Genomic DNA, 18,459 nt, shown 5'->3' on the forward strand with positions numbered 1-18,459 from the left:
AAACATGATGTGGAACTCTGGGGGACGGGTTCATCAGGACACAGGCAGGGAGGAGGCAGGGTGGTCAGAGGGCAGGTCCGGTCTGGACTGTTCCATCAGGCCTGCCGTTCCGGTAATAAGGTTCCCCTTCCCTCCCTGATGAGAGAGATTTTGTTAGGCCGAGCCAGGCGTCCGCGCTGGGTGTCTGCACTCGCCTGGGTAGAGGGAAAATCACATCAGCGGCTGGAATTTTGTGAGGCCGCCCCTGCACCATCTGTGTGCGGACATAAAATATTCTTAATCACGGGACCATGGAAATAGCTGGCCGTACCTAACGAAGTTTGTTAATCTGACGGCACTTTTCTGGATTCTTCGGCCCTGAATCCAAAACCGTCATTTCAAGCACCTTCGCTAATGAGCTTACCAATTGGTTGCTCAGGCGTCCCATGCATCATTTTAACTAGGAGGCCTCGAATTGGGAAAATGAAGTGCTCTTCTGGAGTCATTTTTTTGTTTTGTTTTTGGCTGTTGCAAATTGGGGGGAATTGTCAGTCTCTGCTTGAGGCCTTCTCTCTTGCCTGGCTCCCCGGTGAATAATGGCGTGACCACCGTTTCCAACACGAGAGCCAGCAGCTAGCACCCTGCCCGAGGACTTGCCTTCTCCTGGTTAGGAGACAAGAAATGTCACCTGCCATCAGAGCAAACAGCAGTCTTTGTGCACCATCTCAAGCACAGAAAGAAATACCTATGTGAGTTAGTCTTAGGTTTGCCTGAGTTTAACAGAAAACTCTCAGAACCAATAGTCGAAACACGAAGGAAGTTTATCTCACATACCCAAGTCAGTCCAGGGCCACTCCTCAGGTATGAGAGATTTAGGGTTCTCCTGTCTCTCTACCCCGCCACGTTCAGTGAGTGGCCTCCATTTCCGAGTTTGTCTCATGGTCCAGAAAGGCTGCTCATGCTCCAGCCATTGTGTCTGTATTCCAGGTAGCCTAAAAAGGAAAAAAGGAACAGACTCCAGTTCCCATTAAGCAGATTTCCTAAGGTCCTGCATAATATTTCTACTTACATTTGGACTAGAACATTTCTCAAGCTTTGAGCAGCTTAAGGATCACCTGGAGAGATGGTTAAACACAAGCCAATGGGCTCCACCCCCAGAGTTTCTGATTAAGGATGTTCAGGGTGAGGCCCAAGAATCTGCCTTTCTACGGTGTCCGGGTGGTGTCGCGGCTGCTGGTCTGGGCACCAACTTTGAGAAGAGTGGGTACTGAGGGCACACAGCCCCTTTTTGCTACAATACCATTCGTCGCTATTTCATCCAAACCAAATCGATATATTTTTCTAGCCGTCGCCTTGTTCTGCTCGCTTCTGGGATTCAGAGGCCTTTCGTGCTGCCACAGAGGCTCACCAGACAGCCACCTCTCTTGCCGCTTCCCAGAGGGGCCAGCCGGGAACCGGGTACTTGCTGCCTCCCTCAGAATCCAAAGACCACTCCCACCCAGGAGAGGGAACTTTCTGCTCCAGAGGGCTCGGCGGAGGGGGAGCCCCCTTCTCCCTCCTGATTTTGGCCAAGACCCTTTGTCAGTACCTGTGAACCCTCTGCCGTCTTGGGAATTTGGGGAGGGTTTGCCTGCCCAAATGTCTCAACTACACAAAATCTCTCAAAATAACTATCCCGCCGGACAGACCTCTCGGACAGACCCGTCTGGAGGGAAGATTTTTTTCTTTACTTTGGGAAAGGCGGGGTGGTGGGGGGGGGTTGATCAGTCCCCGGAGGGTCAGTCCCAGACCCAAATCCGCTGAGTGATCGGCACCAGCGGGCTCCCGCTCGCTCACACCCCCGGGTCCAGCTTTAGGGGTCTGAAGCCAATAGCAAACCCGTTCGCACCCTGGGGAATGGGTCCTGGGGCTCCTGCTGCTGGTCTGTCCTGATCGAACTGGAGGTTTAATTAAAGAGGTGCTCCATCAACTTGCAAGCAACGCCAATTCAGCTCCCAAATCGGTCATAGTCGAACGCACACCATCTTGCAGCCAAGAGCGCACGGGCTGGTCCCGGGACCCAGGATGTTGAAACCCAGGGTCAAGGCTCTTGGACCCTGTTTCCCGGACGGGGCAGGCGTTCGTGGGATGGGCACCTTTGTGCTGAGCACTGAGCCGCCGGGGGGCTGGTGTCCGCTCTCAGGTTCTCAGAGGAGCCCTGGAGGGAAGTGGGGTCCTCCCATTCCACAGATGAGGGAGAAGCACCGAGGAGGAGGCAGGACCCGAAACCCCACACGGCGAGCGGGCAAACGGCAAGCTGGGTGCTCTCGAGTTTGCACTCACCGAAGCAGTGAGGGTCTCAGCCCCCCCAGTGCTGGCAGCTGGACTCTGCTTGATTTCCAAACCTGGACCTTTGACCCTCCCAGAGCCCGCTGCACGAGCCAGCTGTCCCCAGCCAGCTGTCTCTGCCGGGGCATGTTTTGCTGACCCACTGCACCTGGAGGAGGACACCGTTGGCTTTCCTGCTCCTCTGTCTTTTTGCGATGTTACCTACCACCCTGACATCTGGAAGGGCCGGTTGTAGTCGGATCTTATTATCACTCAGGTATCCGTATCCTTCCTCTCCTAGAGCTAAAACCGTGGGCAGGGAGACAGATACGGTGGAAATAATCACTACCGTAGATTACGAACCACTTAAAAGTGAGCCACAATTCAAATGTCTCTTCCTGTGTAACACGAGTCCGTCTGCTTTAAGGGGTCCAATGCTTCTTGTGGGTCCAGAGGGTTCGGGACTCCTGCACGCAAGGCAGGTTACCACAGGGACGCTGACCCCATCGGCCCAGCAAAACAGCATGGCTTGAACGCCCCAAATACAGGAGACACCCCCACGGGATGCACTGAGAGCCCCGTCATTTTAGGAAAATGATCTTCTCGCCCAGGGACCAGCAGAGTTTTCTGTAAAGGGCTAGATAGTATTTTATGCTTTGTAGGGACGCACACGGTGTCTATTGTGTATACTTTTTTTTTTTAATTTTTTAACGTTTATTCGTTTTTTGAAAGATGGAGGGAGACAGAGCGTGAGCGGGGGAGGGGCAGAGAGAGGGAGACACAGAATCCGAAGCAGGCTCCAGGCTCCAGGCTCCGAGCCGTCAGCACAGAGCCCGATGCGGGGCTCGAACTCACGAACTGCGAGATCATGACCTTAGCCGAAGTCAGATCCTTAACCAGCAGAGTCATCCAGGCGCCCCTTGTATATTCTTTTCTTAAAGCCTTGACAAGTAACGAAATCCTTCTTGGCTCTTGAGTCTGTGTAAAAACCCCTCGTGGGCAGGATTTGGCCCCTGGATCTTGTTAACCAGACTGCAAAAGTCTAACGAACTGCGAGAGGTTATTTGCAAGGTTGTCATAGACACCTTGCCTTCCTGCCAATGTTTTACTTAGCTAACTAAAGTTTTAAGAATTAGTTCTAAGAAGCAGCACCCGGTTGTCACCTATCTCTGCCTCGACGGTGAATCGGCCAATTGTAGACCTTCCTATGTGTGCAGTTCACCCCGAGCTGCCTTCTTCAGGGAGAATGTGAAGCTCTCAGCAATCAGAGGAGACCCCAGCGGGACACACCGGGCTCTGTCTGCACCCGGGAGGGTGGAGGGTTCGCTTCTGCTGCTTCTCCCTCTTCTCCCTCAAAGCCAGCCGGGGGGGGGGGGGGTGGGACGCACGGATTTGAGAGCAGCTCGTTCATCTTGTACCCTTCACAGGAGTGGACGCCGCTCTGGCCACAGGCGGAGAGAAGGAAGCCTGGATTTAAGAGTCACTGGATGTTCACAAAGGGTTTGGATAGAAACGAGAAAGATCTCTAACCAGTGGCTTCTCTAGACGCCAAGGCCACCTGTCCAGTCACAGCCAGGCTCGCCCAACTGACCCATGTTCTAAAGGGTCAATGCAGTGTGCATTCCTCAGGCAGAATTTCTTCCTCAGGAAGCCTCAACTTTGCATCTAAAGGCCTTCGACTGATTCAACCAGGCCCACCCAGATCATCTAGGATTATCTGCTTTCCTGAAAGTCAGCTGATTATGAGCATTCATCGCACCTACCCAATACCTACATGGTAGTGCCCAACTTCGTGTCTGATGGAATAATTGGGGGCTGTCACCTGGCCGGGTTGACACGTAATCACCCAGGTGTTGGCAAGAATTTCAGGAAAAGGCACTTCGCCTGCCGTTGCTCAGAGTTTAGATGAGAGCATGAGCACGCAGAGAGGATCAAAGAGGAAACGTGTGTGCCACTCAGCCCCGCAATTCCACGGGCACCAGGAGGTGCTGGAGACTCTCCAACACGTGGGCAGAAGGAGAGAGAGTCCTTTGTACTGGCAGAGTTTGAGACATCCCGAACTGCCATCAGTGGGCGAGCAGGAAAGTCAACTATGGAAAAGGCATGCGATGGACACCTAGGTCTCTTTAAGACAGAGCCGGTTCAGCACGCGGATGTGGGTCTCAGCGTGGAGTGTGGTTCGGCCGTGTGGACGTGAGCGGTCAGGAAGACATAACCGTGAGCAAAAGAACAAATGAGTAAAGGGATGAAAGTCCAGGAAGCTATATCGGTATAAACCGTCTAAAATGCGTGTTTGTACAAAACGTGAATGGAGGGAACAAGGCCACGGGTCCTGTACTTGTGCGGGAACGTGAGAAAAGTCTAGAATCGCAAACTGGAAAGGTGTACAAGTCCCAGATGGCAGGCGCCTCTGGGGAGGGAAATCGGGAGACCGGATGGGAGCAAATGACGAGGGGCTCTCAAAGTTTTGAGCCCCGTTTTCCGTCTTTTACAAGAGAAAGAAGACCTGAAACGACCACAGAAGGTGATAGCATCCTGCTGCCCTGGACTTTGTGTGTTTGGCTGCTTGCTGCCTGCCCATCCTGGTTTCTGGCTCCCACCCCCCACACGCGTGGGACAGGGGCGTGGGCTTTCCTCCGTGGGCTGGTGGCCTGACCCACGCACCCGCCGTCACGCGGCCCGAGCCCTGGCGGGAGGCTCGTAAACGCCATCGGATGAAATCTTCACAATGATGCTGAATATCCCCCAAGTTCACAGCCAAGAAACGGGTCCCTGAAGGATTTTAGTAAAGCAGGAAAAGGGGCAGAATCAGGACAGGGGCCGTTCTGTCCCAGGTCCTTAGGCCGTCCAAACAGATGTCTCAGCCCCGGGGACACGTGTTCAAACCTGGCGAGGCCACCTTTGTGCTGCGCACCTGAACACGCCACTGTATCAGCTCGGGGCCTCAGTTTCCCCATCTGTGGGCCGGGGATGGTAAGACCACCTGCTTCACGGGTTGGGGGAGGGATGGCCGTGTTCAGTAACACCCGGGGTGTCCCAAGAGCTCCCCAGATGTGACCTGGTGTTTTTATTAATGAGGCCTCTTAATGGCCCGCCTTGAGACAGGTCGTTTTTGCCCTGTCGGGAATGTTCTAGATGCAGCGGCTCCTGTCCTCGGACCCTGGTGAGGTTTGAACCCCCACGGTTGGTTTAGAAAGCCAGGCGTCCGGCCTCGGAGCTGCACACGTGTTTCTCCGAGGGTGAACAGACTCTGAGGGTGGCTTGGGGAGCCGAGTCAGGCCGTGGCCTTCCCGGGGCGCCGGCCCTGCTCCCACACACGCCGGCCGTCTTCTGTCCCGAGAGGCAGTTCATGTCCACAAAGGCTCCGCTCCGAGCCTGCAAGTGAGTGGTTCTCAGGATATTCACAGGGTCGTACGACCACCACCCGCTCTCCGTCTGCGTGGATCTGCTATTCCGGACACGTCACGTGGACGGAACCAGGCGCCGCATGGCCTTCCGTGCGGCTCAGCATCGCGGATAGCTCGGCACTGCTTTCCGGGCCTGAATGCCTCCCGTGCACGGACGGGCCACACGCACACGTCCTGCTTTTCCCTCCCGAGAGCGCCCAGGGGCTCGCTCGTCCCACATCGCGGGGGTCACTGCACACCCTTCGGCCCGTCCCTCTCTTCATTTAAAAACTAAAAATCCGATTTGTACCAATGCAGAGAACGGCTAAACCAATTTACATTTTTGAGGGCAGCTCAAAACAACGACACGTGTTTTCTGCGAAGCCTCGGGCTTCTTGTCAAATTTGAAATGACAGCGATTTAAAGTGCCTGACTTTCTGGATTCTTCTCAGCAGAAAGCGCGGTTTCCAGCCTACGGTGGACGCAGGCGGAGGGAGGGAGAGAGCAGCAACCAGGAGGGGGGGAAGCTCCGTAGCTCAGAGAGCCGCCAGGTGGGGGCCGTGCCCGCGTGGAGCTGGGGAGGCCGTGCAAGGGACAGCGAGCTCCTCTCCCGGCTGCTGCGGCCCGCGGGTGGGGACGCACTGCCTTCTGCGGCGCTGGGCAGGGCACGGCTCTCGGGGCCGCGGGGCCACACGTGTTCCCGGCCGGCCCTGTACGGGAGGTGCTCTGCTGGGGCCGGGGCCTGGCATGGGGGGTGGGTTCTGAGCGAGACCCAGTCGGATGCGCTGAGATAGTGTCCTCAGCATGTCGTCCAAGCAGTGAGTCAGCCCGGACCGGACAGGGATTTGGGAGGACGACCAGCCACGTATACAGCATGGGGAGCTGTGTCATTACACACGCGTGCACGCACGCAACACGCATGCACGCGTGTGGGCAGATGCACCTGCATACCTCACACGTGCACACGTGCACACGTATCACACACATGCGTACCACAGACGTGCACGCAGATGCACGCACACGCACACACAGGCACACACACAGGCACGTTTCGGCCCCAGGACAGCTTCCCTCCATCCCGGCCCGGCCCCCTCCCCGGGTCCTCGGGGCCAGACGAAGGCCTCTCCCGCCAGACCCGTGTCCGGCCACGCCCGGGTCTCTCCGTCCTCCCTGCTTCTACGACATTCCCATTGTTTCCTGCAATCCCACAATCTGGGGAAGCAGGAGAGGACAGTCCAGTCTGAAAACTGCTCGTTCACAGGGACCGGAGGCTGGTGCGGGAGTTTTCACTTCCCACCTTGGAGGTGCCCGGGCCCACCTTGGGGAGACAGCCAGGGCTCAGCCCCAGACGCTGGGACACACCCTGTGACGTGTTTCCCCACACCTGTCTCCCCCCGCCCAGGGCCCGAGACTCAAGAATACTGGCCACCACTCACAACCGCGTGCCTGTTTTCCTACCGACAGTGACTGTGCCTTTCTTTGTGACGGCACAGACCCCTCTCGGGTCACGATGAAGGACACATCCTTGCCCTGCTTTGCGACGTAGCATCAGGGCTGTGTTACGGTACGGGGCCGTCTTCTAGGGCTGCCGGAACAAAATACCAGGGGCTGGGGCTTAATCAGCAGAACCTTTGCAAAGCTTCCGGAGCCTGGAGGTCCGAGATCAAGCTGTCAGCAGCTTTGGCTTCTCCCGCGCTCTCTCCTTGGCTGGCAAATGCCCGTGTCCCTGGTGTCCCTTCCCATTCTTATGGACCTATTGGATCGGGGTCGCCCTTGGGACCCCAGGCAACCTTAATTACCTCCTCAAAGATACCTCGTGTCTTGAAATAGTCATGCTGAGGATGAGGGCTTCGCATGGATTTAGGGTCGGGGGGGGCACCATTCGGTCCACAGCACACACAGACCCTGACCCCAAGAAATCCCACGTCTAAACTGGAGAGCTGAGATGAGCATCCGGTGCATCAAGGGAGGGCACGGACGGCAAAAATCAGTGTCAAAACATGCCCTTAAATGCTTGCTAAGCGTCTGTAGGAACACTAACCACGTACCGGAAATAAAAATGTTCAAAAGCGAACTCATCGCCGCAGGGCATTCCTCTGCCGTTGAAGCAGGTGAAGCCTTCATTCCCCCCCCCCCCCCGTATCGGTCAGGAGGCGGTAGGGCGAGCGGCAGTAACAAACAGCCCCAGTTCTCACCGTCGTTCAGAGCCTCGGGCCGGTGAAGCAGCTACCGTCTGAGTAATTCCGGCCGCTCTGCCTCAGGAACGGAGAGCCCGTCCCTCCGTGAAGGCGGGGAGTCGCTCTAGTCCAGGAGTGACACACGCCGTGCCAGCTCGCAACTGACTGGCCAGATTCGTCACACAGCTCCCGGCAGCCACACAGGCTGGTGCCCGAGGTGGCCGGAGGCCAGAAGGCGAGGGGTCTGTAGCTTTGTGCACGTGAGTCAGCCTCGTGGGACCCTCTGCAGGGCAGAGTGGGTCTGGAGGGACCCCCAGAAGACACTCGGCGCGTGGCCTACACCCCGACACGTCTCCAGCTGGGCCCCCCCAGCCTGTGCTGCCTCCCTGGCCGCAATTCAAATAGGGACCCTGGACTCAGTCTGAGTCCATGACACCTGACACTTCCTGCCCCCATTTGGAACCCCAGTGACGGGTAACTCTCTGCTCCCGTGGTTTATGCCGTTGGCTGGAGAGACACACCCAATGTCCACCCAGTCTGAATCTTGCTGTGATTCAGTCCAGGGATGGGACGCGTCGGGGAGAGGATCGTGGGCGTGTGCGTGTGCGTGCGCACCTGCAGTGACCATTAGGAAGCTAATCACAATTAATCCACGAGGGAGTTTGCTGCCTTAATGAAGCCATTAGCCAAAGACCATTCTGAGAGAGAAAATGTAAAGTCTGAACTCTGAGCACATTACCTGTAATGAACTTGAAAATGGGCTTGGGGAATTTCCGCGGTATTCTTAGCATCCGTAATAGCCGGTGGGCGAGCCGCCAGATCGCGGCCCCAGCTCCCGGGAATCCTGCGGACCCAGGAGAAGACACGGCAGAGGCTTATTTAAGGGCTGGCTTCTGGGTACAAGCATCAGAGAGAGGCCGGGGCTCCACTTACAACCGATGACTCTTCCAGCTGTGCTCCTGTCTGATGCAAAAGGTCATTTCTGTGTCAGTTGCTTCCCTGGAGAAAGAAGCGAGAAAAATCTCTTTCCTTCCAACTCCCGCTTCAAAGTGGGGCAGTGCTTCTGGAGAGGGACTTCGAGAGAAGTTGGCCCAGAGGGAAAAGGTGTTAATAGAGGTAGGGAAGCATTACGAAAGTGCGAGCCCGTAGTGCCCACAGACTCAAAAGAGAAGTCGCCTTCTTTATCACTTTGAAAATCACTACATGTGACGCGAATCATTTTGCATGAAGCCAGGAAGGACACGATGAGCCGAGGTCCCCATAGCTGCGATGGAGTGAGCCTGTGGTCTGCATAAAAGTCTGCAGAAAGATCCCAGCGGTCTGGTGCCCCTCACCAAGGTGTAGTGACCGTGGCCACCGGGGATTAAAAGTGACCTGGCTCACCGGTGTCGTAGCGGAACACCCGCCATTGCCCTTTGCCGGGAGGAACCTCTTCCTTCTTCTTCTGATGGTGGCCTTTCTCCTGTTGGACTCAGTCTTGGTAGGCTTGTGAATCAAAGGGGAGCCATCCTCCCCGGGATAAGGGATGGCCATTTAACCCGACCAGACTCCCCCCACCCCACACCCAGGGAATTTAGATAGATCATCTGTGGAGTGACTCAGGAGACAAATGGCCGAAGCCATTCACTGCACTCCACTCTGGAGATCCTGTCCCTTCCTGGCTTTCAGTGTCCCGCAAGCTGATCCGGGCCCTGCCTTTCCAAGGCCCCTTTCAGCTTCTCCGTTAACCCTGGGAGTGGCCCAGGACCCGACGGGTAAGAACCTGCATTAGCCTCCTGTTGCCATACCAAATTAACAGCACGTCCTTATAGTACAGTCCTGGACACCAGGAGTCAGAAATGAGCCTTTATGGAGCTGAATTCAAGGTGTCAGCAGGGCTGTGTTCCCTCTGGAGGACTTAGGGGAGGGTCTGTCTTTTTCCAGAAACTAGAAACCATCCACGGCTCTTGGGTCATGAGGACATCACTCTGACCTCTCCCTCTGTGCCCGCCTCACTCCTCTTCCTCTGACCCTCTTATAAGGACTTACGATTCCATTGGGTCCTGCCCCCAGAGAATCCAGGGTAGTCTGCCCTTCTTAAGATCCTTGACTTGACCACAACCTCAAAGTCCCCTAATACCATGTAAGGGAAAAGACTCACTGGTTCCGGAGATTAGAACAGGGCGGGCCTCTGGGTGGGAAGGACTCACCTGATTCCATTTCTGTTGCCTACAACCAGAACCTAACTGGTACATAACTTCTACTCTCTCTCTACAAAAGGAGAATTAATAATTTTTGACTTTTGTAGTTGGAAACCAAGAAGGTGGCCGTAAATAAACGAAATTGTTAAATGTTCTTGGAAAATTCTTCCAAAGAATGGCCTTTTTTGCCCCAAATCCCAAAGTCAGTGCTACGGTGTCTTGTGCAAACAAACACAGCCTGGCAGATACTTGGGGAGCTTCCCGCTTGTGTCCAAGAGCGCTGAGCGTATCAGCCCCCTTGACCCAGCTCTGTCTGGTTCTTCTGACAGGACACTGAGATTCTCAACACCGCCATACTCACAGGAAAGACCGTAGCCCTGCCCATCAAGGTGGTCTCTGTGGAGGAGAACAGTGCCGTGACGGATATCTCAGAGCTGGTGGAGTGCAAGTCCGCGGACGAGGATGTCCTCAAGGTAAGCACCCCCACTGATCAGTCACCTGGGTTGAAATGATGGGAACTGTTGGGGCACACCCCATTCACAAAGAGGGGTCGGCACCAGGAAGTATGAAGTCCAGTCACACAACCACCCTTCCAGCTCCAAACCCAGTTTGGAGTGTGGTCTGCTTTGGAGCGTGGCTCAAACCCCAGATACTTCCAATAACCGAGCTGGTGACACGGCGGGTGAAGTGGTCAGGGCAGACAGACACGCCCCACACTAGCTGGGCATCCGGAGTTCGGCTCCTGCTGACATGGTCCCCAGTAAACGGGAGATCAGTATCGCCATTCCTTCAAGAGAAGCCGCAAATTTGCGCTTTATGTAAAAGTCACGTGTTCGCAAATTTGGGATTTATGTAAAAGTCGCCCGTTTTTCAGTGTTGGCCACCAGTTGTAACTTTTTTTTAATGGGCAAAAAAGTAAAATACATCTGCAATGTGAGTCTGGCCCAGGCAGCTGTCCAAACCTCTGTTCTGTTGGGCAGACCATGAACCGGGAGTCAACTCCAGCCCCCTGATCGTTGTGTAAATAAAGTTTTATTGGGACACGACCGCTCAAATCTATCTCTGTACTGTCTGCGGTGGCTTTGGCACGACCACAGGAGTGACAGGCAGTTGTGACCGAGACCATCTGGCCCGCAACTCTAAAATATTTGTTAGTTTGTCCACGCCAAGGAAAAGTTTGCCTAGAGCAACCCCTGCTGTGGAGTTTAATTTCGTGAGGGAACGACCCGAATTCTTGGTCTTTCCCACCACATTTGCTGGGATAATGTACTCACAGTGCTGGCTCCAGGGATAAGACACCATAAGGGCTTTTCCAAGCCAGAAATGAAGCTTCTGGTCTTTCTCCAGATGAGAGAGATCTCCAGATCTTTCTCCCAGATGCATTGGGTCTTTATGTTTTCTTGTAGGTATGTCTCTGGGATTACAAAAGATGTAATCTCCGGCATCTCAAGGAAGAGAGGCTTTTCCCCAGTTCCCCCAAAAGTGATCTATGGGCTAAGGGCAGCCCCAAAGCCACACACCCAAAAAGCCGGTGGCGGGAGGGGCGGGGATGAAGTTCTAAACCATACTGTTCAACATGAGCACAATTGTGGGCCACACATGTCGTTTAAAATTCTCCGTCACGTTCGCGAAAGGGAGAACAGGTGAAGGTAATTTTTTAGATGTCTGTGTTTAAGCCATTATATTAAAAACATTATCATCTCAACATGTGATCGATACAAAAATCATGAACGCGCTGTTTCGTACCCGGTGCGGCCCAGTCGCTCCGAATCTACGGAGAGCGCGTGTCTGTTAGTTTTCCACGTCAGGGCTTCCTGGCCACCGTGGCGAGCGGCTTCCCCATTGGACCGCTAAGATGAGAGCCCGGGGCAGGATTTTGCAATGTCGGCACTATGCTGGTGTTTTGTGCAGACAATTCTTTGTTAGGGGGCTGTCCTGTGAGACGGATTCCTGCCTCCTACCCCAATACATACATGCCTAGCACATGCCCTGAATGCTGGCAACCAAAAATGTCTCCAGTCATTGCAAAATGTCCCCTGGTGGGCAAAATTTCTTCCACTGAGAACCGTGCTCTGTTTCTGGATGAACAGTCACCCCACTTCCTTGTGGCCGAATCACCCCCACTTTGTTGGTGAGGCCGAGGTGGGGAGGAGTCTCTTGGTTAGAGCTGGAGCCCTCCCCATCATGTACCGGATCCCTGGTGGCCACTGGTTTTCATTACTGATCTGTGATGGGCACTGGGGAGGGCACCTGTTGGGATGAGCACTGGGTGTTGTATGCAAACCAACTTGACAGTAAATTGTATTTAATGTAAAAAAAAAAAAAAAAAAAAGAGCCAGGACCTCTGGGACACCCGGGTGGCTCAGTCGGTTAAGCATCCGACTCTTGGTTTGGACTCAGGTCATGATGCAATGACCATACAGGACCTGCTTGGGATTTTCTCTCTCTCTCTCTGCCTCTCCCTCACTCGCCCTGTCTCTGTCTCTCTCAAAAATAAATAAATTAAAAAAGTGTTTTTTAAAGAGCCAGGACCCCTGATGACTTTTCTAGATGGATAAGAAGGCCATCTGTTAGCCTGAAAAATCCCAGAACCAAGTTTTACTGCAGTTCTGGGTAGAATCATCCTTAGCTGCTCTTCTATGAGTTTGTCATGGACCCATTACCAGTATTTCCAGAAACATAATCAGCGTCTTCAGAGAAACAAATGTATTCGAACCAGAAATTGCCCCTGGAATGAATTTGGAGCAGGCTGCCCCTGGCTGTTGACAAAGCCACGTGACATCCTGCACTCAAACTCAGTCCCCAGGGCCCCGCTTCAGCCGGTGGTTTGGGGTCTGGCGGGGTCGGCGATGCTCGCGGAGCTGGTCTGTCACAGCACGGGGTTCCACGGAGAGGACACGGGGCAGGGGACGTGTAGTCAGTGTCTCCCCTGCAGCAGGTGTGTGCAGGGCTAGATTGGGACGGCCCTGAGTTCCGCAAAGGACTGGAGACTCTGAGGTCCACGCCGCGCCTCCGACGAGCCAGCCTGCGCAGTTTGCGGGCAGAAGACGCGACTCCTGGTCAGGGACGTAGGGCATCCAGGGAGTTCGCGCCTTCCCGCACCAGATGCCTGAGCGCCTCTCCCCACAGGGTCATGCCACGGGCCATGCCGGGACACCTGCATACGTAGGCTGTAAGGAGCCCTGGGCTTAGGGGACCTGAGTCCTTTATAAAAGGCACATTATGGGCTGAACATTGGTGTCCCCCCCAAATTCATACGTTGAACCCTTCATCCCCCCCCCATGTGACGGCGTGAGGAGGTAGCACCTTCGGGGGTGATTAGGTTTGGATGAGGTCATGAGGGTCGGGCCCCTGTGGTGGGATTGGTGTTTTCGGGAACAGAGGAAGCCACGAGAGGTCGCTCATAGACGGCGGCGTGAGGTCACAGCGAGAGGGCGGCTGTTGGCAAGCCAGGAGGAGGGCTGGGCCGCAGAGCCGGTCCGGGCTGGCACCTTGATGGGGGACGTCCAGCCTCCGGAACCGTGAGGGACAGAGTCTCCTGCGTGAGCCGCCCGGTCTGTGGGGTTCTGTCCGAGCAGGGCCAGGCGGACAGGGGCAGAAAGCCCGCTCGCCTCCCCCGCCCTGGAGAGAGACGGCGTCCCTGTTCTGTTTTGCCACAAGCATGCCCGCCCTCTGCTCGACAAGGGAGCACCGGGGCTGTTCGCGAGACGAACATCCGTGACAAGACCATTCAGACAACGGCAGCCGAGGCTTTGTAGGGTGCCGGAAGTTCAAGGGTGCCGTGGGGAGTTTCTTCCAAAACGTTCTTGCTTTGCCTTTCCGGGCTCCGCGGTCTTGGGCAGCTCACACGTTCCGTCCGCCTCCAGGTCTCCTTGGGAAAGTGGGGACAGTCACGGTGCGTGATTCAAAAGGCCGTTGTAAGGACTATCAGGTTTTATTAATCCAGTGAAGACTTGACCTAGTGGCCAACACGTGGAAAGGACTGGACTCTGACCCCGGTTGGCTCGGGCAGTCCCCTCGATAGCCCCGTGCGGTCGGTCAGGGGCTGCAGACAGAGCGCCTACAGGTATCATCTGTGTGGTGTGCAGAGTATGGCTTAAGAAAATCAGAATTTCCACCTATTTCAAGTGTGCAGCCCAACGATATTTAAGTAAACTTACTGGGTTGGGCAACCATCACTGTGACCCAGTTTTAGAATATTTTTGTCACCCCATTTACCGTTAATCCCATTCCCACCCGTAGCCCTGGGCAACGGCTAATCTACTTTCTGTCTCTACAGATTTGCCTTTTTTTGGACATTTCACATAAATGGAATCCTACAATATGTGGTCTCTTATTAAAACAGTTCGGTGATCATTTCTTACACGTCTCTTGACACATCTAGGTATAGCCGCACGTACAGAGACAATTTTTTAAAAGATGGGATCATGTCAAACGTTTTTTAGCCGCAGTTTTTTAACTGGCAAAGCTACACACACACACACACACACACACACACACACACCTGCCAGCCAGCCTTCCTCCACGATGATGTGACACACACGTAGCTCGAACACACAGATAAGGATCGAACACACAGAACACGTAGCATTCACACCGTTGTGTCTGCCCCCTTCTCGCGCCCTGCGATGCCTCCCGAGAGCCCCGGCTGGTGGGGGTTCGGGAACGGAGGCACCACAGGAGCCGAGGGGTCCGGTGTGCTGCGTGCTCAGCGTGTGGGTTTGCAGGCGTCAGACTGTGAGTGCGGGAGGCCGTGGGACATCCACGAGCGTCTGTGCGGGTTTCCTTGGCGGGGGAGGAAGACCAGTGTCCCGAGCGGGTCAGGGATTTGCTGTGGGGCAATAGCGGAGGAGACGGCGTGCCGTGGACAAGCCCCCCCGGCTCCCCGCACCCACGGAGTGCTTTTGCCCACATTCGTGCACGCGTCAGCACCTCCGGCATAAGGCCGTGTCCTGTAGCCGAGGGCAGGGCATAGGACGCTCTGCAGAGGCGTCTTGCTCGCGGTTCTCGAGGTGGCGGTCTCTTAACGGCGTGGTTGAATCACACGCTGGTGTCTAGGTCCCCTTCTGGTAAGAATGACAGGTGATGACGAGGCACACGGGGGGCGGGGCTGGAGAGGGCCCGGGGCGAGGGACGCTCTGGATGGAGCGGCGTCTGAAAAGGACACATCTGGGCCACGTGGCAGGGAGACGACAACTGTCAGTGCCCACTGTAACCCTGTCCCCCCACTTGCACCGTGCCGTCCGCGTACCCCCTCATCCTTAGGACGAGACACCGGGGCACCCCACCCTGTGCCTCCTGAGTAACCCCCACCCCGGCCTGCTGCCCTCCTGTGCCTTCCCCGGGGGCTCCTGGGGTCACAGGTGGCGAGGCCCCGCCCACAAGAGGCTGGCAATGCTGAGATTCCGGGCATCGTTAGCAAAAGTCCCTTTACTGGATTTCCAGGGCTGACCTCCAGGGCCCGGCCCGGCTGCCGGCCCTGGTGCAGAGCTAAAGGGGATGCGAGTGGGCGGCCAGCTGCCCAGCTCTCCCGGTGACGCGTGCCTGTGATGGCTCCTGTACGTGCAGGACGACCCTGCTGGGGCGGAGGCCTCGGTTTCCCGTGGTTGCTGTTCCCGGGGGCCCGAAACGTCCCCTCTCTTGCATGTGCTGTTGGTTCCACGAGCTGAGTCCATGGGGAGCTGGGCTCTTAGCAGCAGCCCGAAGTCGTTGGTCTGCGAGGCCCTGGGGTGGCGCCCCTCGCCCAGGGGAACGTGGGCAGGGTTTCCGTGGGGGGAAGAGTGCTCCCCACCGTGCTCCTCGCACCCAAGGGCTGTGGGAGAAGCATCTTCAGCCCCAAGAGCCACTGGGTTCTGGGTGAAAGCAAACCAAGGACCGCAAGGAAGTTTCTGGAACGCAGGGGCCCTCGCTGCCCACGTCCCCAGTGTGGGTCAGGTGCACGCCCACTGCCGGCCTCTTCCTCCAGCTCCGGTTCTGTCCGCTGCAAAACCGCGAGACAGAGTTTTAACACACTTGTGCAGGCAGAGCGGGTGGATGGTGTGTTCATGGCAGCGTCTCCTGCATCCAGGGCAGACCCAGGGCCCCCCCAGGGGACATGGGGCGACGTTCGGAGACCTTTGGGATGGTAGTGACTCAGACAGAGGGGCTACTGGAGTCTGGTGGCTGACGTCCAAGGGTGCTGCGAAGGGTCCAGATCCCAAAGAATCATCCGGGCCCCGATGTCGATGGCCCCGGACGATCCAGGACCTTCGGGTTTTACCATCAGAATCTCTTTCCTTCTAAGAGAAGAGGATACTGCAGGATACCCTGCTTTGGATTTCAGAGAGCTCTGTCCGGCAACGCCGGGGTCAACGCTATGATAAGTTCGTTTTACAGATAAGGAGGCTGAGGCCCAGAGAGGTCAAGCGACTTGCCCAAGGCCACACAGCCAGGAGACAGCAGATCCAAGATTGCAGCGCAGGTCTGCCTGATCCCCGGCCCGGCGCACACGGTCTGAGGCGTGTCTCCCAGGCAGATGTGAAGATTTGCCTCAAGCTGCACGGTGCAGTGTGGCCTCCGCGTACCATGTGTGGCTATTTACGTTGCTTAAATCAAGTAAAGCGGAATTGGCAGCTGCCCAGTTGTGCGGGTGACACGTGGCCAGCGTCTCCTGCTGGACGGCACCCATACAGGACGTTCCCAACGTCACACCGACCCGGAGCCTTCGACTGGTAGGAGCCGTGCCGTGCGCTCACTCCTACGAGGGCGTGATGGACAGAAGCAGGTGCCCGGGACTGGCCGGCGGAGGTCAGGTGGCTCCGAGCCTCCGTCTGACGCTGCCAAGAAGAGCCTGTTCGAATAAAAGACGTTTGCAAAAGATAAGGTTGTTTATTTGCGAGTTAGATTTTAGTGGAGTCCAGGGAGGCTCCGTCTGGATTTGCCTAACGAGCCACAGGGGTTTCAAAGCGCCAGGAATCCTGCAGCTGGGAGGGAGTGGCCTTTGCACGGATGAGACGTTTCTGGCCAGCTCCGTGAAGCGTGGGGGACAGAAGTCCGGGTCGGAGCCACGTGGCTGGCTTGCCTCGGGAGGGTTGTGTCTGGGTAGCAGCTCTCCCGTGCTGGCTTCCTCTCCCAGGTACGAAACGTCCTCTCCCTCTGTGGCCTCTCTGCTGAAATCAGTCTGAAAACAGGGATTTGGTCTCAGGCAGCACTGAAGCCTGCCCAGCGGTCCATCATGACTTCCTCAAGGGTGATGTGCTTGTTGAGTGACTCAGACTCTCAAATTGGCTTCGTAAGTCAGGGGGGAAACTGTCTCGTGCACGGAGGTTCGGGGGCAGATGCCGGTCTCTGCATCTCTGAGCTCTGTCTCGGCTTGTGCAGGTGTCATTCTGAGCCCCCATATGGCGGGCCCCGGAGCCCGGAGGTCCTCAGCCTCCCAGGTTCAAGTGCAGCGGAGATCAGCTGCTACCTCGGCTCGGTCAAAAATCCAGCGACTTCCTGTCACTGAGGTCGAGACCTACCCAAGCACAGGGACCGAGCGTGTGGATCAGTGGAGGCTCCCCTGAGAACATTTTTGCAACTCTTGCCGAAAATAAAACGAGTAGAGGTCAGGGCAGCAAAAATAACGGACGTCCCCGGTGTGTGAGCTGGAACCTAGGTTACTCCTGTTTGCTCCCTCTTCCTCCCATGAAGCGCTGCCCTTAGAGGATTAATAATGTCGGGCAGTGTCAGCCCATGACCGTCGTGCCTTTTTAGTGGTGCCTCATCGTGTCCTCCTTGCTGGGATGCGGTGGAAAGATGCGGTGTGTGCCCACGGGTGACGCCCGGCACGGCTCTGCCCCTCGTATCCGAGACCGTGATTTTCGTTCACAGACGACGTCACCCAAACTGAATTAAGCCGAAAAGGGAAATTGTTGGCTCCTCTATCCGAACAGGAAGAGATCCCTGGCTTCAGGAGTGGCTGGATCCAGGGGCTCAGCATTTTTACGTCTCTGTCTCTTGGCTCGGTATCCTTTGTGCCGGCTGAATTCTCGGACAAGTTGTTCTAGGTCAGGATGGCTGCAAATGGCTACAAAACCCTGTTTTCACATGTAGAATTTCAGCAGAAATGAGCAAATGCCTTTGGCCCAGCCTGAAAAAGCTCCTGAGATCCCCTCTGTCTGCACTAGCTTAGCTCATGTGCTCAACCCTGCAGCCAGGAGCTGGGACCAGAAGGATGTGAGGCTCTGCCTGGATTAGGACGTGGTCACATGACCCTCCTCTTGAGGCTGGAGGCGGGGCTTCATCCAAACCTCCAGATGGGACCAGCAGGAGGGGACCATCCCCTAATGAAACAGGGGCTGAGGACAAGGACAGGTGCCTAGAGAGGGTTCCCTCCCCTCCCATCCCCTTACTCCTCGCCATCCAACCTTTCCGTGCCCCGGGACCATCCTTCCATTTCTTAATTTGGCC

The 18,459-nt window shown here is 55.9% G+C and overlaps 1 protein-coding gene across 1 annotated transcript in view; it reads left to right on the forward strand.

The window, feature by feature from the left end:
* TMEM132C (transmembrane protein 132C) overlaps positions 1-18,459 on the forward strand; it is a 308,963-nt gene that overhangs the window by 269,688 nt on the left and 20,816 nt on the right. Inside the window, exon 5 of the mRNA XM_030336575.1 lies at positions 10,359-10,502. Coding sequence (XP_030192435.1) covers positions 10,359-10,502 — 144 coding nt within the window. The remainder of the gene's footprint in view (positions 1-10,358; positions 10,503-18,459) is intronic.

This window comes from Lynx canadensis, chromosome D3 (assembly GCF_007474595.2).
Source record: "Lynx canadensis isolate LIC74 chromosome D3, mLynCan4.pri.v2, whole genome shotgun sequence".
NCBI lineage: Eukaryota > Metazoa > Chordata > Mammalia > Carnivora > Felidae > Lynx > Lynx canadensis.